This window comes from Cervus elaphus, chromosome 1, assembly GCF_910594005.1.
Source record: "Cervus elaphus chromosome 1, mCerEla1.1, whole genome shotgun sequence".
Taxonomy (NCBI): domain Eukaryota; kingdom Metazoa; phylum Chordata; class Mammalia; order Artiodactyla; family Cervidae; genus Cervus; species Cervus elaphus.
In genome coordinates this window covers 28,356,906-28,384,150 of record NC_057815.1, presented here as the reverse complement: position 1 = coordinate 28,384,150, position 27,245 = coordinate 28,356,906, and the positions used below count along the sequence as shown (strand labels likewise).

Sequence of the window (27,245 nt, the reverse complement as noted above, 5' to 3'; positions counted from 1 at the left end):
AGTTTTATTAGACTGCAGAATGTTGTTTCATGGAAATTAAGAAAAACATGTTTCACACAAGACATTTTGCCATGAAGTGAAGTGAAGTTGCTCAGTCGTGTCCGACTCTTTGCGATCCCATGGACTGTAGCCTACTAGGCTCCTTGGTCCATGGGATTTTCCAGGCAAGAGTACTGGAGTGGGTTGCCATTTCCTTCTCCAATTTTGCCATGAAGCTATACATATAATATATAAATATGTCACATGATACAGAGAAACGAGACTTGTGATCTTCACATTTACAGGAATTTACAAAATCTTCTCTGAAGGAAATGTGTTAAAATTCAGTCAAACTTCTCATCTTGAAAGTAATCCGCAAAATTGAGATATTCTTCAAGTTGATCATATTTCTGTGTATACAATAAAAAAGCTAGTTATTTTACTCAAAGCAGTGAAGATAAACTAGGCCTTTTGAATCTACAGACAAATAGTAACAAGTTTATCTCATGGCAATCATGAACAAATATCTTTTTATTATAAACAGGGACTCAATTTCAAATAAGCATTTCTAATTCATAGAAAGCATTGGTAAGAGATCAAAACGAACATTATTATTAACTTCATAACTGTCTGATAAATTATAGGTTTTCTATTATCATATTTGTAGAAGTGTAATAACTTCAATAACTTATTCAATAAAAATTTGTTTAACACATAACATATATCAAATACTTCGCTAATGCATGCATGCATGCTAAGTTGCTTCAGTCATGTCTGACTCTTTGCAGCCCTATGGACTGTAGCCTGCCAGGCTCCTCCATCCATGGGATTTTCCAGGGAAGAATACTGGAGTGGATTGCTGTGCCCTTTCCATTGCTTTCCCTGCCTCTAAGGAGAACAGAGTTCACCAATGACAACCAATAACAAGGGGCATAAAGAAGTATAGACACTGCTATGAGGGTTCGGAAGAGGGGTTATGGTTAGCTGAGGTGACCAGGAAGACTGGCATTTGAGCTATCCTAGGGAAAAAGACTTGGTAGGTGATCATCTGGTGGAAAGTTTTCTCTAGGAGACAGAAGTCCATAAAACAGTGACAAGACAGAAAAGTACAGAGTTTGACTGCAGTCTGAGGTTTTCCAGGGGAACTGAGAGAGAAGACTGAACCAAAGAGGTGGTCAGAGAATAAAAAGTATGAAATGTTAGGTCATAGAGTTTAGCAATAATGTGACAGGCAATGGAAAGCTGCCAAAGGTGTTAGGGCAGGAAATTGACACAATCTGAGGTATATATATGTGTATATATATATATATATATATATTTTTTTTTTTTTTAAAGGGTAAAACATCCAGTCTAGAATGGTTTGGAAGCTAGTCATGAGTCTACTATAATAGTTTAGGTAATGAAGGCCTAAATCTGAGTGACAGCAATGACGATGGAGAGTAAAGACCAGGGCCGGACAAGAGGAGAGAGGAGCTGGGACGGTTTGGAGATTTCAAGGTTGACAGAGTTCAAGTGCTTCCTTCCGCTGAGGAGATGAACTGACCTAATGGTTTCTTAACTCTCCTTATGAGCTCTGCTTCTGCTTCCAATAAAAGGAGAGACGATGTTGATAACTCTGACGATTATGGTGATAGGGACTGAGACCTGATGTTCCTGTGGACATACTTTTTTCACTTCCTGGTGTTATGTGTTCACTACCCTATCCCAACAATCCTGTCTTCAACTGCCCTGGAAGTCCCACCATCAAAGGTACTCTCAAAGAAAAATCGTTTGTCAGCATTTGCCAGTGGCATATGACATTATGTTCTTCACTTCCAATTTAGAATGAGGCATGTATTACTATTATATGTTATATATTTTGATTTTATCATAATTTTCTTATCATTCGTTCTTTTCTTACACTTGAATTGCTCCTATCCTTTTAATATCATTAGGTTAAAATCAGATCTCCTAGTTCAACTGTTAGGAGGAAGTATAAGAAGAATGAAGTCATTCTAGTTGGCAGGTCTTTGGGAAGAAATTCTGAGAGATCCCAAGATAATGGAAGAAAAATGCTTGGAGGAAGAAGAGGCAGGTAAGGGAAAAAGCAAGGTATGAAACGCAAGCTGGGGGGGACAGACAGGAACAGAGTTTATACAGTGTGAGAGAGGAGCCTCACATGATAACTGAGCGCTAAGGGCAGAAAGAGCCATGGATGCGCCACTCAAGGAGCACAGAGCCCAGGTATTCTCAAGGTTTAGGATAGCTGGTGGCCAAGAGGAAGGCGTGCATCACAAGAGCACAGGCAGTGCTACTACTCAAAGGCAAACACACTCTGACGGGGAGGCGGAGTGATGTGGAGAAATACCAGGGCATCTGATAAATTCTGCAATTTAATCATTGCACAAAAAGCTACCTATGGGCTGACATTGGCTAATAAACTTGTTTGGTTTCCAGGAAATCTTTTGAGAATATCTACTGACAAATATTTTTAAAGTAGGAGGGCTCTCAAAAAGAAAATGAAGTTCTTTGGTATTTTATGTGAAAAAATATGCATGTTGTCCTAAATATGCACCATCCTGAAATACTTTCAATGCCCAATGCTGTGTTATTTTTTTAAGCATAATGTGACTCTTGGCTTTCTTAAGAATCTCTTTCTTCTTGCAGGTCCCTTCTGTTGTCACAAAGTTTATTAAGCTTTCTCTAAGGTACATGATTTGGAAATGCTTTTACTTTTTTCTGTAAGAAGTTTAATGTTCTTTGCCATATATAAAATTATTGTATAGTGTATACAATGCAGAGTGATTTTGCTACACCTAGTACATAATTCTTTTAATTGGTGTCCCAAAAGGTCTTTTAATGCCACTAGAGGGTTGGTAACAGTTCAGTGCATCAATAAATGCACTTAAGAATTTCATGTCACTGAGGAAAACGAAGTTGGGACTTACTGGCTACATGATGGCTCTTCCCCACAGCAAATGAAAAAGCACAGAGAAGGACAGGGAGGAAAGAATTGTGAGTGAGAGAACTGGAAGCAAAGTAAAAGATACAAAGCTGAAGAGAGTAAAATGAAAACAAGACGACTGAAGAGTCAAGATGCGGGGAGCAGGCAAGGAGATCCCCGGCTGGTGGTTTGTGGTGGGTGGCTAACTGTCAAAAGGGAAACCAGTCTTGATGGCACTCTCCGGCCCAGGACACCCCTGTGGGACATGTCACGTCCTAAGAAGTTCCTGTTTTGTTTGTCCTCATTTTCTTTCCCTTGGCTCATAAGTTTACTCTCTAAGCTCTTTTTATTTTCCTCTTTTACAAATTTCCCTATGATATAAATAACCCAGGCTTTTTTTTTAAGATTAAATATACTGTTGATCTGAGTATCAACTCCTATCTGAGTTGATACCTGAAAATCTCCTATCTGTTCTCTCTTATACAGTCATGTAACTAGACTTGCTTTAGAAGACTGCAATCATGTTAGCATCCTTGCATTCTTTCCATGTACCATAACAATTCTAAAAGCTCTGTGAGTAGACCAGAGCTTATGAGCTGCCAGCAGATCTTCGGGAATCCAGTGCACTCTTCAAAATCCCCACTTTATCCTTGGTATCAAATTTAGTGATCAACAGGATATGGGGGAATCAAAATCAGTGCCGTGGCCTGAGACCTCTGCATTCCCCTTGATCTTCAGTTAGAGTGCTCACTGCTCAGTCCCATGTCCTCAAGAAGAGGATGTGGGTGGTATTAGAACTGGCAGCCGAGATCCTTTCCTCAGACTGGCATCAGAGGCTTCTTCACTCTCAGGTCACAAGAACTGTTCTAAAGATAGGAAGCAGACAAGCAGAGGTGAGTCCTATACTTTGTCAAAGAAAATAAGGGGACTTAATATATATGTAAGGAAAACCACACATACATAAAAGTGAAAGGACAGAGGTCCTTCATTAAAGGACTGTATTACTCCTGATTAAAATTTATCTGATGAGCTAAGTGAATGCTCAGAACATCAGGGCACTATTCAGGGTACGACAATGATAAGCGTGGAAGGAATGGGTGGAAGAAGAGAAAATACAAAGACAGGGAGAGCAGGAGAGGTTCTCTTTTAAAAGTCACTGTCTTCTATTCTCATAATTCACATCCTTTCGCTGATCAGTAGTAGGCTCCAGAATCTACTGAATGAAATGGTTCTTCTATATTCACCTTACCTCTCTAATCCAGCCACTGTTTCTTGACTGATTGAAAATTCTTTTCACTGTTTCTTTAACCTGTTCATCCTCAACCTCTTCTGTCTTTGCAATGGAGCAACACTCTTGGTACAGCTCGAATTTAAAATGTTTCAGTTTATGGTAAATTCTGGTTCGCTCAGCACAAATTCTGCCAACAGTAAACACCTAAATCAAGAAATAAAACATCACCTGCTATATGAAATGAATATATAGTAGTGAATGTACAGCCTTTCTGGTTTTCAGATTTTCTTTAAAAGTAGAATCCATGCACTATTTTTCAAAATTTTTTATACAATAATTCCTTCACTTTCTTTTATTTATACAACCAGAATAACAAAAAACGAGCAACTGCTGTTTCAAGTACTGAGTTAAGCACTGGAGATACAGAAATAAAATATGTGCCACCTATATCAGGGGAATTTACATTGCTCGGAGAAAAAACCAAATGATTACAAATCAAGGTGCCAAATGCAATGCACGAGAGGCAATCAAGATACAGAGAAGGGACAATTAACACAATCCAGAAAGTAGAAGGGTTCTAAATTAGGTGATGTGTGAACTAAGTCTTTAGAAAATAGTTAGCCAAGTTTGGGAAAGAGGAGAAAGATGGCTTGTAAGGCAAAAGGACAACCATACCTCAAAGCAAGAAAAGCATGCAAGCTACTATACATACAGTTACTGAGGTAAAAATGCTTGAATTATGATAATTTTCTAGCTTATAAACCAGCAATCCCCAATATTTTTGGCACTGGGAACCAGGTTCACGGAAAACATTTTTTTCCCCCAAAGACCTGGACAGGGGAATGATTTTGGGATAATTCAAGTGCATTACATTTATTGTGAACTTTATTTCTATCATTATTACATCAGCTCCACCTCAGATATCAGGTGTTAGATTCTGGAGGTTGGGGACTCCTGTTACAAACAACATGTAAACTGAAACAGGCTCTCATACCAATATCAAAAATAGACAGCTTTTAACCAAATATTTTTTTCTAAAATATTCTGCAAGTAAAAAATCACTTCGTGTTTAGTTATATTTTTTATCTTAATTAATGTGTGCTAAGTCACTTCAGTTCTTTCTGACTCTTTCTGACCCCATGGACTGTAACCCTCCAGGTTCCTGTCCATGGGATTCTCCAGGCAAGAATACTCGAGGGGCCTGCCATTGCCTTCTCCAGAGATCTTCCCCACCCAGGGACTGAACCTGCATCTCTTACCTCTCCTGCATTGGCAGGCGGGTTCTTTACCACTAGTGCCAGCTGGGAAGCCCGAATACTGGAGTGGGTTGCCATGTCCTTCTCGAGGGGATCCTCCCAACCCAGGGATCACACCCAGGTCTCCCACATTACAGGCAGATTCTTCACCGTCTGAGCCACCAGGGAAGCCCAAGAATCCTGGAGTGGGCAGCCTACCCCTTCTCCAGGGGACCTTCCCAACCGAGGGGTCAAACTGGGGTCTCCTGCATTGCAGGTGGATTCTTTAGCATCTGAGCCACCCAGGAAGCCCCTTAATTAATGAGTCTGATGTAATTATAAACATTACTATTTTATTATTAGCAAACTGTAAAAATTTTGATTTCTATGTTTATGTAGACTTCTAGGATCTCATGATTAAGAATACTCTTCTTGTGAAGTCAACCATCCATTCTCTTTTAGAATGTTTTGAATGTATACTTTTTTATATACACCTATAGCTAAAATTGGAAAACAGTGTCACTGCACTGACCAAATTAAATGTAATTGTACTTACATTATTTCACCCATTGTAGAAAATGCATCAGAAAGGACTTCAAACTTTATAACATGACCAGTCTTGTTCTCATGGAGTAACCTCAGGAAACAGACAAACTTCTTCCTAACTTACATATTTGTCTTTGTGTCTACATACATGATGGGTTATACTCTGGTGAATTCAGTAAGAATGATGTAGTTACATTACTGTCCTATGCAACGTGTATTCTATCTGGCAAAGAACTGTCCTCTTTTTCTGAAGTCACACAATAGGGATCACACAGGCAATGAGGTAAATAAATAATACAAAAGTTGGCAAAAATGAATAAAAGTTCAATATGATGGTCAGTAACAGTCAGCTTTGATGCATCGTCTTGTGAAGATGACATTTGGGATATCTTCTAACGTTTCTTAAAAATTTCAAAATGCTGAGGAAAAGCACATACATATTTCTGTTTATGATTTGGGAAAATCTGTTTTTCACATCATCAGAAACAATCAGGTATTACTGTTCATGGCTTGCTTACTCTAAGTATTGTTCCCATTGAAACATTTTCATCAAACCAGTCATATAAATTACAGTTCATTTGCCAATACCTCCCACTTTGAGTAAAAAGATACCACAACAGTTGCAGTGAACTCTATGGGGAAGTCCACTTCTACCATTTAAGTAGATGATGCAGGAGAAATCTCCGATGGCTGGTCTGGATAAAATATGGTAGAAGAATAATACAATTTTTTGTTTTTATTACATTGTATTCTGTATTTCCACAAAACAAGAACTTATCTGTATAGAGATTGTGAGTTGGAACAAAAGGAAAGGAGAAGTGTTTAAGATTTTCTATTTTAATTTCTTTTTCTAGTATGAAACAAAACTATCTATTGAAAATCCTTTTCATTTCTAATTCCTACCCTCTTGGTGTCTACTTTACATTTAGTTTATTGACACTGGAGAGCAATAAACCCAAAATTACCTTTAGAGTATTCTCATACTATTTTTTTCCCCAAACGTGAGCACATTTTATACGGAAGAGCCTAAATCACTGTAAGTAAGGCTTCATAAAAGCAGTAAATATACATAGTATGTGTACACAGTTGCTGCATACACTGCAAGCAGACCTCTCCTTTCACCCCTTCCCTGTTTTAGGGTATTGTTACAGCCAACTATACCTTATGAATTAATGTATATAGTACATCACAGCTTATACTGTAGCATTCTATTTACATGAAGTTCTAAAAACAAGTAAATTAAATCTATATTGCTAGAACAGTGTCCTTAAATGTCCAGAAATGTGTTTAGAGAGTACTTTTAATTAACTGATTGCATTTCTAAACAGTAAGGACACTACTGGGGGGAAATTATCTGGTGGTTCTGTGGTTAGGACACAAGTGTTTTTACTGCCAAGGGCCCAAGTTCAATCTCTGGTTGGGGAACTAAGATCCCACAAGCCACACAGTGCAGCCAAAAGAAAAAGAAAAAAAAATAGAGACGCTAGTCTCACAAGATAGACAATATTTAAAAACACCAGAGAGAAAGAGAAATGGCAAGTTCTGTGATGATTATCTCAAAGCAGATAAATGATATATAAATGATAACTAATCCACTGTGTAGGGTTAGTATAGTTCTATGAACTGATAAATCTGAAGATAACTGAATCATCTCAGTTATCAGTGTGAACTAGGGGCCTGACATAGCCAAAGATTAATCAGAAGCAAAGCTAAAAATTGTCATCAAATTTTCCTAAAGCAGAAGATGGTGACTGCAAAGCAATAGAAATAATCTGCTCTATAATTTATTAGATACAACACCTGGAAATGTAAATTAACACTGTTTAACAAACTAAAGCAAGGAAATACAATGAAACATGCATTATGTACGTTTTTAACACTGTCGGTAGCTTTTTGAGGTATTTCTTTAGGCCCTCATATACAGAGAAGCAACCAGTTCCTTAAAGAAATTAAAATATGGAGAAGAAAGAGAAAATATCTTCAAGGATAGAGGAAGGATGGGAAGAAATCTACTGTCTATTCCCAGATCTCTAAGAACATTGGGCTTCCCTGATGGCACAGACGTAAAGAATCTGTTTGCAATGTAGGAGACCTGGGTTTGATCTCTGAGTTGGGAAGATCCCCTGGAGGAGGGCATGGCAACCCAGTCCAGCATGCTTGCCTGGAGAATCCCATGGACAGAGGTGCCTGGCGGGCTACAGTCCACAGGGTCGCAAAGAGTCGGACACGACTGAGTGACAAAGCACAGCTAAAAACGTAAGTGCAACAAGCTGAGTTAAGGGATTCTGTTCCCTCTCAGCCTGTTCTTTGCATGGACGCATGACACATGGCTAGGCTTCCTTGGTGGCTCGGATGCCAAAGGAATCTGCCTGCAGTGCAGGAGAACTGGGTTCACTCCATGGCTCAGGAAGATCCTCTGGAGCAGGGAATGGCTACCCACTCCAGTATTCTTGCCTGGAGAATTCCACGGACAGAGGAGCCATACAGTCCATGGGGTCGCAAAGAGTCCGACTCACTTGAGCGACTGACACTTTCACTTTTCACCTTTTTTATTACACATGGCCATCTGCCTGAAACTTAATGCCTCTTCTCACTGGATCTTAAGTGTCTTGAGGAGTCTGGACAGACTCTGGGCAAAACTGAAAAACTTGTTAGTACTCCTGACTGCCTTTCAGACCGCATGTCTCTTTCCTCCAGGTGATTTCCCTCTTCTCTAATGCCCTCAGGTATCACCACAAGCTGGTGGTCCAGGGTTCTGATCTCAGTAACCCATCCAAGACTGTTGTAGCTAAAACTACAGCCACCCCTCACTCTCCTCAGGACCCTCCCTGATGCCAGAATCCACAGCTGCCCAAGTCTTACATTTGGGCTTCTCTATCTGCAGATTAAACCAACCACAGGTGTAAAAATAGTATAGTTAAACCGTGAACAACATACGCTTGAACTGCATGGACCCATGTAGATATGGATTTTTTAAAACAGAGGACCAACTGTATCTTTATATCAGTGGATGAGGACTCCACAGAGGGAAGTCCAGAGAAAGCTCTCAATTTTATTATTTTTTGTACTTGTAAGTGTAATCATTTTACAAAGAGTAAAAAAATAAATAGAAGTAGTATGCACCTGCATCTTTTTTTTTTCTGTCTTCACACTGCACTGTTCTGCTCTTGTTTATCAAATACTTTTCTTCAAATATTTCAAATATTTTCTTCTGTTTTGTCTATTCGTTCAAAATTAATAGTACCTTAAATATACAGTGATGGTTCTAGGCTCTGAAACACTTCTGATGTAGTGTAAGTTGAAGCACAGTTTTTCTTCAAACCTCATTATTGGGGTGAATTTCAAAGTGTTAGTCACTCATTTGTACCCAACTCTGTGCGACCCCGTGGACTGTACCCCGCCAGGCTCCTCTGTCCATGGGATTCTCTAGGCAAGAATACTGGAGTGAATTGCCATGCCCTCCTCCAGAGGATCTGCCCAACCCAGGGATCAAACCTGGTCTCCCACACTGCAGGCAGACCCTTCACCATCTATAGGCATCTTTAATTATTTGTTTATAGATTGTCAATTTGGTAGATGATCTGCCCTAAAATTTCCACTGGGGTCAAATTCTCCTTGGGACTCAAAAAGGCTTTCTGCTTCCTCTGGCTCAGTTACCTCCCTTTCATCCTTGTCCCCTCTCCCTCACGCCCCTCACCCTCACCCAGTTTGGGTGAAGCACACTGAGACAACAGGCACTGATTTCAGTACCTGACTGAATCTGGAGTGAATCTGCTGTATAATACACCTTTTCACATTAAAAAATGGCACACTCTTTCCCCATGCTCTTTTTTCTTCTCCTGGTGCTTTCTCCATTTGTGAAAAGAACTTAGGGTTAACTATGCAGGCTTATTTAGTGAAAATTCTAATTTTTGAGAATTAAAATGAGAGGGGGAAAAAATACCTGTTTATCGTGTGACATGAAATCATCTGTCTCCATGGTCCTGGTGTTATACAGCTTTCCTGATAAACGCACTGAGTATGTACAGTGGCGATGCAGCCCACAAGCCTGGCAGCAACAGTTCTCAGGATTCCTCGGTTGGATACTTACACTAGAATAATTTTCTACTCGCTCCTGAAAATAATTTCAAAATGTAACGAAAGTTTAAAGCATAAGAAAGACAACAACAAAATAAAACATAAGAGCCCAACCAAACTAAAATTAAGAATAGGAATCATAATAATAGAATAAGATGTAAGAGCAAAACACACTGGTATGTCTCACTTTAGTATTGAGCACACAGTAGGTGTTTGACAAGATACATTTAAATTTTAAAAATAAATTTATAATGTAGGCTGTTAAAAGAAAAGAAATCAGATGAAGAAAGAAACTAGCTTCATTTCTCTCAAACGTCTAAGTTACTACTAAGGTTTTAATTTACGTCTTATCTCTCTTCTTATCTCCAGATGTTGTGATTAGTTAAAATAGGAAAGAATGAGCAGAAAAAAAATGCAGGATAATATAATTAAAAGATCAGTTCATTTAGGTTAATAAAAATCGAGAAAAAAACAAGATCACATTTAGTCTCCATTGCATGAATTGTATTTTCCACAAAATATCCCAGAAATAATTCAATTCTCCTATAGTTGCTTACTAAAGTACTATGAAAACAGACAAGTTTGAACTAGGATTGCTAGGTTGCCAGTATTACTATGGCCAGTCTAATAGCTGAGTTAGCAATGGACAAACAGAGAAAATATTTGGCATTCATAAATAAGCTTTATTAAGCTGTGAAATTACTTGTGCTTGAGCAGTTTTGCTTAGGCTCTAGACCTGTGCTAGACACTCCTATTCTAATTAGTAGTGTGGATGAGCTTACCACAATATTTGAGCTGCACACAATGAGCATATTAACAAGGTCACTAATCTGCATTCTCTATCAGCCTGACAGTAATTAAGTATCCAGTAGAGTTTCCTTTTTACATTTAGAATTCACAACAACATTGTCTTGTACTTTTTAGTGTTTCTCTTATTTCATGGTACTTCATGACATGTGTCACTACAGGCTGACATTCAGAGTAAAAGGTGACTAACCATCTTCCCTTCCTGCTTCTCTGGAACTCACAGCACATACGGAGGTGAAAGTTCTATCAGCTTGGCTCCCTGAATGACTACAATTAATAGAGCACCCCTACTGACTCACAGTGAACACACAAGTGAAAAATAAACTTTGTTTAGTTAAGCTGTTGAGGTTTTCGTTGTTAGTTTACTTTGTCACATTATTTATTTCTTGCAGCATAACTTAACTTATTTTGAACAAGATCGTACTGAATTGATTATCTATGTGTCTAAATTTTTAAGCTAATATTATCTTGTAACTTATAGTTATTATTTCAAAAGTGGGTTATCCAAATTCCACATAACCTATCATAGTATGCAAAACATATTACAGCAGAATTGATGGGCTTTGAAGTCTGAGGAACCCTAGACCTAAGGTTTGTGCTTGGTTCAAACAATGGCCTGACTAATATTAGCTGTGTAACCTTACATTATTCAGTTTTTCTGGGTCACAATTTTCTCATTTCTAAAATAGAGGAAATAGTAGTACCTTTCTTGGGGGGGGGTTACTCTGAAGATCAGCTAAGATATTTTACTTTGCATATAAATTACTTGGCAAAATTGAATGATCAATATGCTACTTTTATTTCTATTAAAGACAATGATATATATTATACCATATCTTAAAAGTTGTGCCATGTACTTTACCTTAAAAATTAGTAAATATTTCCCTTTAAAGTGGGTAAGTATTTTCTCTATCTAAGGAAGAAACTGGAATTCATGGAAGTTAAAATCACTCAAAGTCAAAAAGAAATACATGGTGACTCTAAACTCAAATGAGTGAAAGTCACTCAGTCGTGTCCGACTCTTTGTGACCCCATGGACTATCCAGTCCATGGAATTCTCCAGGCCAGAATACTGGAGTGGGTAGCATTTCCCTTCTCCAGGGGATCTTCCCAACCCAGGGATTGAACCTAGGTCTCCCACATTGCAAGCAGATTCTTTACCAGCTGAGCCACCAGGGAAGCCCCCTAAACTCAATCTATCCTCCAAATTGAAGTCTTCTCTCTTTTTTTTTTGTAATCCCGTAACTGTCCCTTAAACCTAAACCATCTGTAGCTAATTTATCTTCAAGTAATACAAGGCTGAACAGGCACTGGATGAAGCCAAATCTCCTGACACAAATGAGGTAGAGTAGCTAATGATTTAGGTGCTAGAAAGACTATGTGGAACTTGAACTTCTACTATCTTGCCTTTTTCTTCTTGCTAATTATTAAAAGATAAAAAGTTAGAAGTAGGGAGGAAAAAAAGTCTTGTAAATCATATAAGACAGCCTGTACTATTAGAGATGATAAAATAGAAATCTAGGGGGATAACATGGAATCAATTAGATCTTATAAATTAAAAAGAATATTCTCCCAAATTGGTAGAATTACAAAATCTTAAGGTGGAGAAAGATGTCAAAGACCACGTAGGCCAGGGCTTCCCTAATTATCTTATGGGAACCAATATCCTAGAAGGTAATAATAGGTATTTTATGAAAAGGAGCCTCATAGTAAAACACAAATTTGGAAAGTATTATATTCTATATTGCCCTCTAGAAGATTTACAGTATAAATTCACACATTAATGCTTCTTGAAAAGCCCTCCCGCAGTTAAGTTAAACCTACTGTTTCTCGACCTTCTTTAACAGTGGAACTCTTTTTACTGAAATAGTTAACATCCTATGAGACAACTTCCTCATTTTACCAGATGGGTTAAGCCCTAGAGATGTTTTAAAGTTATCATTTATAACTACTTAATTATTGGATAGATATAACAAGTGGGAATAATTAAAACAATTATAACCTTAGAAGAGTCAAGAAACAAGCTGATTATCTAACAAAGAAAAATGCTAATAATTTAGAAGATTAAATTTAGAAGATGAATTAAAGAAGTGTGACTGGTTATTGAAATTCCGAGAAGACTGCCACTCCTATCCCACCTCACCCTCAAGCAGAGATTCAAAAACAAGTAAAACTGTATACCTTGTATTGCTCTCTCCAACGACTTCTAGAGACTAAACTCTCTAAACGAGGCTGAACAAAGCGGTTATCCAAATAATGAAGAGAAGTCAACATATCTTGTGCATACGATTTCTGCCTGGTGCCATCTGTTCAGGGGGACAATAACAACACCAACAAAAACAATCACTTTGCCCTTATAAAATATTTAAATAATGGAATAGTTAAAGATTTCGTCCCATAGATTTAAGCAGATACTTGGCTGGTTGATTAGAAACATTTTAAATTAAAAAAAAGTAAAGTTAAAGGAAATCATTCCATCAGAGTATCAGGGAATAGAAGAAACCACACAGGCCCTCTAATTGTTCCCTGAACACCTCAAACTTATTCTTTTCTAAGGCTCTTTACACTTGCTGTGCTCTCTGCTAGATTCATGCATTGCTTCCTCCTTCCCTTCATTCAGGAGACCTTTTTGAGCAATCTAACACAGACTTTCCTGTCCTATATATTCTTGATTTCCTTATCCTGTTTTATAATTTTTCAAGAACTAATCCCTAGCTGACATCATATCATATTATATATTTGTTTACTCATTGTCTGTCTCTCCCATTAGACTTCAAGCAACACAAGGGCAAGATTTGTCTATGTCATATAGTTACTGCCGTATTCCTGCAGTTTTTCTCAAATAATGCCTGGCCCTTAGTAGACACTCAATGGATATTTGTTTAATAAAGTTTGAATGAAATCTTGCTTAGGCACATAGGTAGATATTCAGCATTATTTATGGTCTTTATTAAGAGCCAGATTCTGAGCTAGATGCAAGGGGTATGTATATAGAAAGTATGGTTCTTCCCACACTCTTGAAGAAGGGAGGAAGGCAAAAATACAGTTTCAATACATTTGAGAAGTGCATATATATCAGTGCCACCATACTCAGGATAACAGCATAGATGAGGGAGTGAGAAATATTACTTAAGTGGGTCACAGATAACGTTTAGTGGAAATTACACTTCTTAGAAAATCTAGAGTAGAAAGGGATTATACTCTAATGAGAAACAGCAAGGCACAAAAGCATGAAAAAGCATATAACTTTCGGTGAAATTAAAGGAGCTTAGCGCTTAGGCTGGGACAATGCAAGTGTGTTGAGTTACCCTATTGCTTTATTAATATATTCCCTATATCCTCAAGTTTACTGTGGAACTCTCAAAGGAGAGGGAAAATATTTCTTTTGTACTTTCACATATCACAAATAATAAACACTAACAAGTTTGTGATGTGAATGGACTTTTGGTGTAGTTGATCCTAGACGGAACAATAGGAGGGCCTTAAGATTGGGTCTCCTTGGTTTTATTTAATATACACATACAAATATAGAACAATAAGATTGTTTAAAAATTGGAAAAAAAACCCTGATTGCTCCATTTATATTAACTTACCATATAATGTTCCCAGAAAACATTCATCTAGAGCATTGATCAGAAGAGCCTTCACAACTCTTTCAAAGTGAGTATAGTGGTCACTAAAAGAATCTGAAATTAATTTAAAATAAATATTAGAATCTGGCAGACAAAACAGTTATCTGAATACAATGGGTTCCCTTCTCCAAGGCTAAGAAATTAATGCTATACATTGAAATTGCTTAATTATTCTAATTTTCTAGCTGGCTCAGTGATTTGTCCAGTCACTGAGAAAATCTCCATTTTCCAGATTTACTGACTTATAATCCAAAGTTTCAAGTTCTTATTTCAAATCATCTTCAATTTTCAAACTTATTAAGGGAAAACTGTTCAGGAAATATTAAGATATTTTGTGGAAAAAATAAAAATCATCCCCTATGCACTCAAATTTAATTACCAACTTGACAATTACAGCAAGGAAGAAAACCTCTAAAGGCAGATTGCTCAGTATGTGAATGAACTCCTCTCTTATTCCTTATCTCTAAAATATGTTACATATGAAATTGTTCAGGAAATTGCTACCCTAGCCAGAACCACAATGGCTACAAAAACTCAATATCCTTTCTGATGCCACAGCTTTAGGATTTTCCACATCAATTAAGAAAAGTTATGTTTCCTCTTTTTCATGCCAAATATAAAAGCCTACTTTCCCACTAACTCAGCTTGGCCCATGGAATCATCTCTTGTGGTGGGTCAGGCGAAATGATGAGAGAGAAGGTTCCTACTGTTTCCCATTTCTCTTGGGTCAAGGTTTACTATGGCTGTGGAAGTGTTCTCTGTCAAACACGACCCCTTCTTTGATCCAAGCTGTCATCAAAGAACACCTGTCCCTGCTCTAGGCATTGTGAAGATATTAACAACTGCTTGAGTGTTTCCAGAAAAGTAGAAGATGCTCAACAAGGGATTAAATCAAAATAAAACTGATCAATAGTATTAGCATCCATGAGTGATTCTTTGATTTCAGTTGAAATAAAGATGAAATTTAACATGAAGAAATCTTTTAATTTACATTTTAATTACTAAAAGGGTTGTATAAATCTTAGACTTCAGGGAAACTTTTAGTATGCAACCATCTTTAAGAAAACACCTTATTGAGATACTAGAGTTGTCAAAACAAAGCAGTAATAAAACTACTGGACAATAGCATATAATTTGCACTGGGGACCATAGACTTTAAAAGCCGGTTTAATTGAAAATTTCAAAAAAACTAACAATAGCCATTTATGAATACAATTGGAAAATGAAGTGATAGTTTAATAGTATTCAATTGCGACTAGACTTTCATCAACCTTTGGGTATAAAAGTATAGTGTTGGTACATATTTGATTTACGAGTGTTAAAATGAATTTAAATTCTGTCTAGCACGTACCAAACTGAATTAGGTGAAAACTGTTCTGGAAATAGTAACTGTTGTGTTGAGAAAAAAAATCAAATGGACCCTCCTTCACATGTGTTTAACTATCAAAAAACTGAAATAGAATTTAAAATTTTTATTCCACTGAATCTATCATCAGTCTTAAATATGCTAATGCCCAGTGTTACTCATCTGTTACAGAGTTTGAATAACTGATGCTCTATTTCAAAGATAGTGCTAACAGTGTTTAAGACTGGGAGTGAAAGAACAGGGCAGAGATCAGAATCATCTGAGGAGTTCTTCTAAACACAGCAAGCCTTTCCTACTAATGTGTGTCAGAATCTCCTTCACCAGAGTCAGGAGGAGGGCCTTGATTTCATTGTGCTTGAATAGATGGGTAGGTGGTGGTGGAATTATGCTCCTGGCATAATTTTTTCTCAAGCTGAATAAAAATATTACTGAGCAGGTAAAGGCCAGGCATCATTTTATGCACTTGCATACACTGCTTTATTTCTGACAACAAACCTACAAGGTACTATCAATACTCTCAGTTTATTTCTCATTGAGGAAACAGATACAGAGAGGATGAAAAACTTCCGAAAGATGAGAGAACCAGTAAATGTTGGAACCAAAGCTGGAACAGACAACCTGACTCTAGATTTCATGTTACAATCCCCTACAAAGATGTCGTTTTGCATGGTAGTTAGATGTGATCCTTTCATACTTCAGAACGTGTAATTTTAGAGTTGGGTGGGAAATTGAAGAAAATAAAATCCAAATCCTTTATCTTAGGATTAATCCTTTATTTTAGGATTAATGACACTCATGATGAAATAATTTATCCAAGCTTACACAACTAGATAGAAGCAGAGTCAAATCCTGACCTCCTCCAGAGCTTTTCTCATCATTTTAATCCCTATATTGGATGGGTTTCTAAAGGATACCCCAGGAATACTGTTTAAAACTTTCCTCCTTGATTACAAAAAAATTCAAACGGATACAGGAGAAAACCAACAATATACATGTTTAGGCATCTTTATTTTTACAAGGTAATCAACTCCCCTGTATTCAATCATCAGTTTAGTCATTCTGTTGATTTTCTGTGCATCCTTTATCATGCATTTCACATATGCTAAGATTTTGTTTAGCATCTGACCTTCCCACTACTGATTTTGTTTTCTCACTTCAGTACTACATTCCTTTACTTACTGAAATTTTATAATTATTTTTATATCTGGTGGGGGCAAGTTTGAAAATGCTATTTATTCTCATACATTTGTTCTTCCAAGCAAACTTTAAGACTGTGTCCACAAGGCTGAATGAAAGAATTTCAGAAGATAGAACTTCTTGTATAATTTATTATTAATACCTCCCATAAGCATTCTTATCTCTTTTACTCACATTTCCTTTTCTATTTCACAGTAAACTTTATCCCTGTACCTATAAAGCTATGCTTTTCTTCCTTAAGATTAGGCCTAGTAGCTATTTTGTTCACTAGAGTAAATGGAATTTTCCCACATTGTATCTTCTAAATAATTATTGACAGTATATAAGAAAACTATTGAATGTTATGCATTTATTGTGCATTAGTCATTCTTGAGACCTTTTTCTAAGGAACATGAGCTTCCTGGAAAATCGCAGAGCTGGAGAGAGAGATACTGTTTGCAAATTCCTGGGCACTGACTGCTTTCTCCCTTAACCCTGAGGAGGATGTGGTCTTGCTAGTGCTAAGTTTATTTCTAGAACCAAGAGAGGTTTATAAGTATTCTGTTTGGTAGAGGCACATGGATTGTTGGTGTACTTTCATGTCAAATGGAGATATGAGCCCAGAGTAAAAGGGCAGGGGCAGAGCAATAAAAGGAACCCTTTTTCTATTCTAACAGGTGTCCCTCTATTTAGAGAAAAAAGAACTTAGGAAAAATATGGGAATAGACGCTGTCTCTACTCCTGCTCTCAATATATGCACATCCTTTCTCTCAACTTTCGTATCTGTGGTTAAGTAAGTCAGAAACCGATAGCTTGTATATGTAGTCATATTATGTTCAGTAACAAATGTATTTTCCTTTTCCATAGTTGTATTTCTTGTTTTACTTTTGTGTCTGTTGCATTGTTGAAAACATCTAGAACAAAGCATGCAATATTATTGTCTTGTTCTTTAAAGAGAATACCTTTAGCGCTTCATTACAATGTTGGATTTCAGTTAAAATATTCTTTGTTATGTAAAGGACATATGTTCAAACTATTTTTAAGACTTAAATTAGGTGTGGGCATTGAATTTTATCAAGTACTTTTTAAGAATCTATTGAAATTATTCTTTTGATATATGTAACACATTAATATGGCACCTAATATTAGGCCATTTTTATAACTCTAATGGTTAGAGAACTTTTTCTTTACTCTTGTAACCACAAACATATTTCCTTCATATGCCTATTTGAAAATCTTTTTCATCAACTTAGGAATGTGAGCCTCTTTAATCTGTCACAAACAACTGCGTTTGGCAACTCAGGTTATGTTTTCTTCTATCATACCTTTGAATTCACATCTGCACGTCTTTATATCCAAAAACAAGGTAAGCCTTTTTAGTACATTCAAATTTCCTTTTTCATATCTCACTAAGGTTATATAATTTTCTTTAGATTTTCATTTGTTATTTTCCAAGCTAAGAATGTGTGAAATAATGTCTTCATTTCTATTCCTTTATGTTATCTTCTCTGCAGAAATGTTTTTTCTCTCTACACTAGAAACTTCTTGGGTTTAACCTACATATTATTGATGAGATTTCTAAACTGCTAACTCGGCTCTCTACTGCTTCCAATATATACTTCATTTCTGATTTTATACTTTTCATTTTCTGGCAGTTTATCCTTAACTACTTCCCTTTCACCTCAAATTGTCCTCTCCTTATGATTTCTTATTTCTTTTTCTTAAGATTGCAAGGCAAATGCTTTGTACAATTTTCTTATGTTTCCTTTAATGAAACATTTTTTCATGAGCATTTTTTTCGCTTGGGTCTTCAGGGTAACGTCACCTCTCCTTTGTGCCATATGATTTTACAGGTATTTTTTATTTATCTTAGAACAAGAGGAGAAGTTCTCCAGAGGAGAGGATTTAATATTTAACATAAATGGTTGTGAGATTGGTCTTAGTCCTATGCAGTGTACTGACAGAATGATTCTGCTTAATTGCTAGGTGGAGACCAAGTTAATGTTCACTCAATCTAACTTTCAGTAATCTGGCAAGTATTTTTCTACCAAGGCACTAGTAGACTGAGATGTACTCTGATAATTTACTACTTGGTTCTCTGTCACTGTGAACATATGATAAAGTACCAGAAAAATAATATAATATCTACAAATCAGAAGGTGTTCCTCTTTACCTGTGTATAAGATTACCATGTGAACCATATAGATCTGGAATTAAATGAGCCACTGCTAGTCCATCCCTTTACTTCCTTTGGTATCTTTTCTGGGAGTTGCAGTCTCAGAATAAATAGAATAAATAATAATAGGGATTGATGAGAAGAGGAAAATACTCTGATTAAGTCCTTGAACCATACATTTGGAAGGAAACTATTCTAAAGTGCTACAGGTGAACATACCTCTCAGAGCCAAATGGCAGACAGCAAGGAAGTGAGAAAATGTCTTCCTATAGTAGAACTGTTCTCTTCAAAAAGGTAAAATTGGATATGCCACTGATTGTCTCAATTGAGAACTGAATTTGGAGTTACGAAATGTCTCTCCCAAATTCTGATCACATGTTGAATATGAGTAGTTGTCAGTGTTCCTATAGAGGTTGAGGCAGACGGTAGAATGAATCTGGGACTACCAACCTAACTCAGGTCAGAGAACTGTGTTCATATTCATCCTACATATTGCTTTAATGAGAAAATATATTTTGATTTTCTAATGTAAGTATTAACTTACAGCAACTTTTAGAACATAATCCCTTGGCATATAAAAACTACATATACTTACTGTATTCATAAATGGCAGTCACTAATAAGTATTAAAAACATTAACCAAGTCATTAATTATCATCTTAAAATATGTATGTTGTTTTTCCTCTGATGTTTTAATAAATCTAGTAATACTTCACATTTTTCTGTCTTTAGGAACCTTCAGTTGGTATGTTTATTTTAATCATCCATCCATCCAACTAATAAGTTCCTATAATGTGTCAGCAGGTCTAATGTGTATTAGCATTACAAAGAGAAGAGAAGTTGATTAACTACCTAGGTTATTTTTTCAAAGTGGGGATGGCCATTTGGATTTCTTTACTGAGTTTTACTTTTTCACATACCATAAAATTCACTCTTTTTGGTGCACAGTTCTATGACCAAAACACAAAGTTGTGTAACCACCAAGACAATGAAAAACACAACTTCTATCACCACCCCAAACTTCCTTATGCTCCCTCTTAATCATTTAGATTTGTACATATTGAGTCTGAGATGTCTAAGAGACACTGTGATGAAAATGTTCAGTAAGAAGATTAAAATATTGGGCCTTACACTATAGAGAAGTCTGTGCTGGAAATAAAAGCTTGGGAACTTCCCCAGAGATTAGGCTGAAGTTATGGGGCAGAGACTGCCTGAAGCCCAAGTAAAATGAAGGCAGTGTGAGGATGAAACCGTTAAAAACATCAATATTTACATGGCAAATGGAAAAAGAGGAATGCAATATTATAAAATTATAAAGAGGAAGACAAGAAGCTAAAAAAAAAACCAAACACCTGAAAATGAGAACTGTCAATGGCTAGTGGCAAAACACACAGCAATATCAGGTTAACATAAGGACCAAAAAGCATTTTGACAACTTAAAAGTTGTCACTAATTTTAGTAAGAGCAATTTCACTGGACTGATGGCTCTAACAGTCTAAGTGCAGTGCTTTGTAGTTATTGGGAAACTCTGAACAAAAAGGTAAGTTTAGAATAGTGGGTTACAAACATGACAACTCAAGGGAGGAAAGGCATTAATACGGTTACGAGTTGAGAAAAGGGAGACTGTGAGGATAGAGTCAGAAGGAAAAGCTGTAACTAAGAACACAAAAGACAAAATATATTGCATAAAAATTAGGTACATCTCCTTCTAAGGTGGAGATGATCAGTGTTAAAAACAAGCACAGGGCTCCTTGATATTTACCCAAATGAATTGAAAACTTATGTCCATAGATAAATTTTCACACAAATATTTATAGCAGCTTTATTCATAATTGCCAAAACTTGGAAGCAACCAAAACATCCCTCAACAAGTGAACGGATAAACAAACCGTGGTACATCCATACAATGGAATATTATTCAGTGATAAAAGGAAATGAGCTATCATGCACATTAAGACATGGAGGAAATTTAAATGCATTATTAAGTGAAATATGCCAATCTGAAAAGGCTACATGCTGTATGATTCCCATGATAAAAACATTTTGGCAAAGGCAAAACTATGGAGACTTTGAAAAGGTCAGTGGTTGCTAGGGGTTCAGGGGTGGGAGGGAGGGATGAGCAGGTGGAGAACAGGATAATTTTAGGAGTGAAACTGTTCTGTTATTGTAATGGTGGATACCTGTTGCATCATTATACACATCTCAAACCCACAGAATGTACAACACAAAGAGTGAGCCTAGATGCAAACTATGAACTACAGTTAGTAATGTATCAATGATCAATACTGGCTCATCACTTGCACCAGATACATCAAGATAATACAAGATGTTAATAACAGGGCAACTGTGTGTGATGGGTTATATAGAAACTCTGTACTTTCCACTCAACTTTTCAGTAAATCTAAAACTTAGAAAATCAAAGTTAAAAAACCAAAGGTAAGCATTAAAGTGTAGGATAGAGAAGAGAGTTAAGATACTTTCCATGTGCTGGACTTTTATTTGGAGTGGCTATGAGTGTGTGGTTGTTGTTGAGCCGCTAAGTCATGTCTGAATCTTTTGCAACCCCCATGGACTGTAGCCCACCAGGCTCCTCTGTCCATGGGATTACCTAGGCAAGAATACTGGAGTGGGTTGCCATTCCCTTCTCCAGAGATCTTCCAAACCCAGGGATCGAACCCGCATCTCCTGCATTGCAGGTGGGTTCTTTACCAATGAGCCACCAGGGAAGCCCCTATGAGTAGGTATCTCTCAGTAAATGTTCTATCACATCCGAGATGCTAATATCCAGAATGATGGGACACCTCCTAACTGACTTTCTCTGAGATCAAATGTCCTGATGGCATGTGAACCAGTGCTTACTGATATAAAGAAAACACTCATTAATTTTCAACATACAGATGCCTATGCCTATCACTGGCATCTCTGTAACTGATTTCTTGATTTTCTTGAAATTTAATTCATATCTCAATCTACTATTTTATTTAAATCACAGTATCTAAATTCAATCATATTAAACTTAACTTTAGTAAACATGCCTTTTAAATTCCTTTTGGAAATATGCATTCTTGAAGGGAAAAAAAAATTTTCATCCACCATCCTGTTTCTACCACAGTTGTAAAACATCATAATAACAGTCTTTAAATTTATGTACAATTATAGGAATCAGAACAATAATGTACACATTTAAAGACACCCTAATATTTTAGGGTCCTATTGTTTATTATATGTAAATATAAATTATTCTAATCTCCTGACAGGTTTCACTGCGTAACACTTCAAAAGTCCAGATAACACCAGTGGTTCTCAAAGTGTGGTCTACAGACCCCTGTAAGTCTCTAAGTCCATTTAAGGGGATCGGTGAAGTCAAAGCTGTAATATTAAGATAATTATCTGTTGTTTTTGCCATTTTGACATTGTCACTGATGGTGCAAAAGTAACTATGGATAAGGCAGCTGGCTCCTTAACATGAATCAAATGTTAAGGAGCTGTGGAATCAAACTACTAGTAATCACTATAGTCACCACTGCTATGCATTCAGTAAAAAAGCTACTTTCATTTAAAAATGTCCATAAGGAAGCAGTAAAAATTACCATTTTTATTAAGTCATGAATCTGAGTATACATCTTTTAAAACTAAGTTGGGAGCCTCATTTTTCAGATTTATTTGAAACATCAAGTTTACCTGAAAGAACTGTTGACCAACTATGGTTATTCAGGCATCTGCCAAATATTTTATCAAAAATGAACAAAGAGAATCTGTCATTTCAAGAACTCACAGTGTTTGTTACCAAAGATAAAAACTGGTGTTTGAGCAGAAATCAGAATTTTGAAAAACTTGTATTTGCTACTATGAGCTTGACAATTTCCCAATACCTAAAGAATTTTTTGATGATACTGGTGGTGATATCAGTGAATGTGATTTTTAAAATATTATATAGTGGAATGTGTCAAAATATGGAAGATTCCCTCATAGCTCGGTTGGTAAACAATCTGTCTGCCATGCAGGAGACCCAGGTTCAATTCCTGGGTTGGGAAGATCCCCTGGAGAAGGAAATGGCAACCCACTCCAGTATTCTTGCCTGTGGAGAATCCCATGGACATAGGAGCCTGGTGGGCTACAGTCCATGGGGTCGCCAAGAGTCAGAAACGACTGAGTGACTAAAGAGAGAGAGAGATATAACCAGTATATAGACTTCCCTGGTGGCTCAGACGGTAAAGCATCTGCCTATAATGCAGGAGACCAGGGTTCGATCCCTGTGTGGGGAAGATCCTCTGGAGAGGGAAATGGCAACCCACTCCAGTACTCTTGCCTGGAAAATCCCATGGACAGAGGAGCCTAGCGAGCTACAGTCTATGGAGTCACAAAGAGTTGGACAGGACTGAGCAACTTCACTTTCACTTTCATATAACCAGTGAACCAATATTTTCCAAAGAACCAATGCATGATGTTACAAAATCATGAATAGGTAAAAGATCCATTCAAATTGAAAGACATATCAATGGAATGAAATGTAAGTACTAAAAGTTAATTTATATGCTTTCAGACTCCAAATTGCAACTAATCTTTAAGAAACTTAAGAACAAGTTCTTTAAGAAATTTGTTGAATTTTGGTGCAGTGTCAGTGAGAATATTCACAATTATTTTGAAAATGCTTTAAAAACAACCCTCCTTTTTCCAGCTATCTACTTCTACGAAACAAAATTGCTTTCCTCTAATTTAATGTCAATATAGACTGAATGCAAAATCCGATACAAGAATCCAGCTGCCTGTACTAGGCTAGATATTAAATATAAAACAATGCCATTCTTCTCATTTTTTTGGAAAAGTTATTTTTTCATGACTGTTATCTATATTAACATGTAATGAGCTTATCACATGAGAATTTTAAGTCATTTAATTAATAAATATATTTTAAATTTCTCTTTTGTATTTCTACAATGGTAGATGTTGATAGATATAACCCACAGAAACAAAAGCTCTTTAGGGTTCTCTATTATTTTTAAGAGTAAAGGGTTCTCACAAACCATTAGCATAAACTATTAGACAGATAGTTACCTGAAAATGAAACCATAGTTCCTAATCAAAGATTTAGAATATGATAATAAAAGGCTGATTCAATACTCAACATAATATAATAATTAGAGTAAGTCATAAAACATCTCTTGATATTTAACTTACAAAGAGAATTCTGTTTTACTAATTTCAGTTGTGAGGTAGTCAATTGTTCTCCTCGTTGGCTTTTATTTTCTTCATCACCCTCCTCATCTTGTACTACAAAGTCATCAATAATATAATTATCTCCATCTTCACCAGATTCATAATCATTGTCTTCTTCCTCTTCCTCCTCAACATCATTTTCATCACTGCTGGGGGAGGATTTCTTTTCAGAGTCCTAATTAAATTAAAACATATCTTTTAATAAAGTGTACCTTTAAAATTGTCACTATGGATGTGAAATTAAAAGATCAAATCTGAAACAAAAAATGATCTGTAGAAAATAATTTCATACGTTAAGGTTGACAAAAATCTTGTCATGTTAGATGTTGAACTTTTGAAATTAGGAAAAAGATAACATACCCCAGTAAGTGATAAAATGTTTAAAATGGACATTAAGGTAATAAGTAGAAATAAAAAATGGGAAAAGTCAGACAAAACAAAATCTTTAAATTTCTAAAAAAAGAGTGAAGGAATGAGGCTCATAATAAAATATTATTAGATGCAATACTGCAACCAAACATGCCCAAGGATACTTGACTAAAAAATAAATTCTAGAGTTACTGCAAAAGAGAACAGACTCAGGACTTTGATTTTTATAAAAGTTAAATAATTTAAATTAAAATTTAAAAACAGTAACAAAACCAATAAAATATAACACACCTCAAACTCTCTACTACTATTACGTCTCTGACGAGATCTCTGTTTTGAGAGTTCTTTCAGTTTCTGCAGCTGTTCTCGCTTTCTTGTGGCTGAAGTTTTTTCAGGATTTTTTTGCTCCATCTCCACTGAAGAACATTCGTCTTCAACCACTCTACGTGGACGTTTAACACCCACTTTGCTAACTAGGATATCACTGTCATCACTTTCGTCACTGTCACACATCACAGAAGAGATCCTTCTCCTCTTCCCTCGCTTGATGTGTTCTTCTTCTAAATCCTCCTCTGTTATTTGTCCAGTGTGTTTGTTGAGATCACCCTCCTCTTGACCTGAACCCTTTTCATGATCTGCTAAGTCAATACTTCCATGCTTAGTTTTGTTCTTTTCTTCTTCATATATTGAACTGTTGTCAGTGTTAGTGAGATGCTTACTGTTGTTTCCTTCACCTTCAACATTAATTAATTTAAGCTCTCTTTCATTTTCTGGCTTCTTAATGCAATCAGGCCCCTTGTTACTGTCTGGATCTTCGTCACTGTCAACACTTTCATTACTGTCAGCACTTTCATCACTCTCAAGCTCGTCACCACTCTCAAGCTCGTCATCACTCTCACATAACTGCAAGAGACTACTTCTTTTAGTCCGCCTCCAATCCACTCGAGATTTCTGTTCATGCTCTTGAGTTTTAGAATTACTCCTTGTTTCACGTCTTCTAACATGTACCATTTTCACTTAAGCTTCTACAAAATAAAGTTATTAGGAATATAATAATGACAATCAGATTACAACAACGAACACATTTATAGTACAGACTATATTTATTTGATGTTATTAAATGGTTCACAAAGGTAAAATCACATGAAATAACTGTGTGAAGATGGCAGAATACTTATTCAACAAATAATTCATTGAACATCTATGAAAGCATCACACGAACATCTGTTCTGCATTATGCTATGTATGTTTTAAGGAAAGAGGTTTATACAAAAATCATGGTCTTCTTCTTCATTATTATCCATGTGTAGAACTAAAACACTGAAACATAATAATTAAGAAAAATACAAGGTAGAATTCATTTAGTACAAAATGAGTGATAAAAAGTAACTGCAATAAAAGTGTAAAGATGCAGGTAGATCAGAACAGCAAGTATTTCACTGAAGATTTTGTTGAACAGCTATGACCTGACACACCTCTGAAGAAGTGATAAATCTGAACAGAAAGAAGGAAAGAAAAAGGGATTTCAGGCAGGAAAAAAATGATAAAGTAAAAATTTTGGCACTGACAACAAACCCGTTTAGTAAACAAGTATGACCAAAAAGACATGAAAAAAGGCTTTATGCTGGAAAAAAGGGATTGAGATAGAAAAGTAGGGTGGCATTACAGAACAATTCCTCCCATAAGCAAAGAAGGATTCTGAACAGAGAAATGAATTTTAACACAAAAGATTAATCATACGTATGAAGAAAGTTATAGAATAGTAATAGACATAAAAAAAGTCAATGGTGCAAAACTGAGCAATAACTTATCTACTAAGATTTCAGTCTTTATATACTTCAGTAAAATGGTAATGGCTTAAACCATTAAAAACTAAAAGTACAACATAATCCAATAGAAAACTTACTAACAATCCAGTAACATGGGTGAAAAAACAGTTGAATGGCGAAACAGAGTACATTATTTGGAAGGAAAACAAATGCTCTTAAGTTTCTGATTCAGAAAACGGTGAAACAAAGTGTAAATGTTAGTAACTCAGCTGTGTCTGACTCTTTGTGATCCTATGGACTACCGCCCGAAAGGCTCCTCTGTCTATGGGATTCTCCAGGCAAGAATACTGGAGTGGGATGCCATTACCTTCTCCAGGGGAATCTTCCCGATCCAGGAATCAAACTTGGCTCTCCTGCACTGCAGGCAGTCTTTGACACAGAGCCACCAGGAGCACCATCAAAATCATCACAAGTATAAAGGAACAATTAGAGACAAGATAACTAGAAAAACAGTTCATATATATATATATATATATATATATACTTCTATGGTTGCTAAGGAAAAGAGAAATATGATCACAATGCAATGAGATGACCTCAAAACACTCATGTAAGAACTTACGTATTTAACTATGTGCTATCTCCTTTAAAGAAATCACTTTATGAGGTTGATTGTTCTAATATTTCTACCATGGCACAGAATATTCTGGAGATTTTCTGAAAACCATACTTTCAAAAAATA

General features: G+C 36.3%; 1 protein-coding gene across 8 annotated transcripts in view; it reads right to left on the bottom strand.

The window, feature by feature from the left end:
• Positions 1–114: 114 nt before the first annotated feature.
• CCDC82 (coiled-coil domain containing 82) overlaps positions 115–27,245 on the bottom strand; it is a 30,801-nt gene continuing 3,670 nt past the window's right edge. For 6 of the 8 annotated variants that reach the window (XM_043897417.1, XM_043897754.1, XM_043897530.1 and 3 more), the window contains 7 exons: positions 25,026–25,759; positions 24,327–24,540; positions 14,392–14,484; positions 12,980–13,104; positions 9,858–10,028; positions 4,152–4,337; positions 115–389 (listed from right to left, as the gene is read on the bottom strand). In XM_043897417.1, the coding sequence (XP_043753352.1) occupies positions 324–389; positions 4,152–4,337; positions 9,858–10,028; positions 12,980–13,104; positions 14,392–14,484; positions 24,327–24,540; positions 25,026–25,745 (1,575 nt within the window). In that variant the 5' untranslated portion in view covers positions 25,746–25,759 and the 3' untranslated portion in view covers positions 115–323. Of the gene's footprint in view, positions 390–2,392; positions 3,769–4,151; positions 4,338–9,857; positions 10,029–12,979; positions 13,105–14,391; positions 14,485–24,326; positions 24,541–25,025; positions 25,760–26,870; positions 26,933–27,245 lie in introns of those variants that run through there. The other 2 variants (XM_043897489.1, XM_043897830.1) reach the window with 2 other exon arrangements.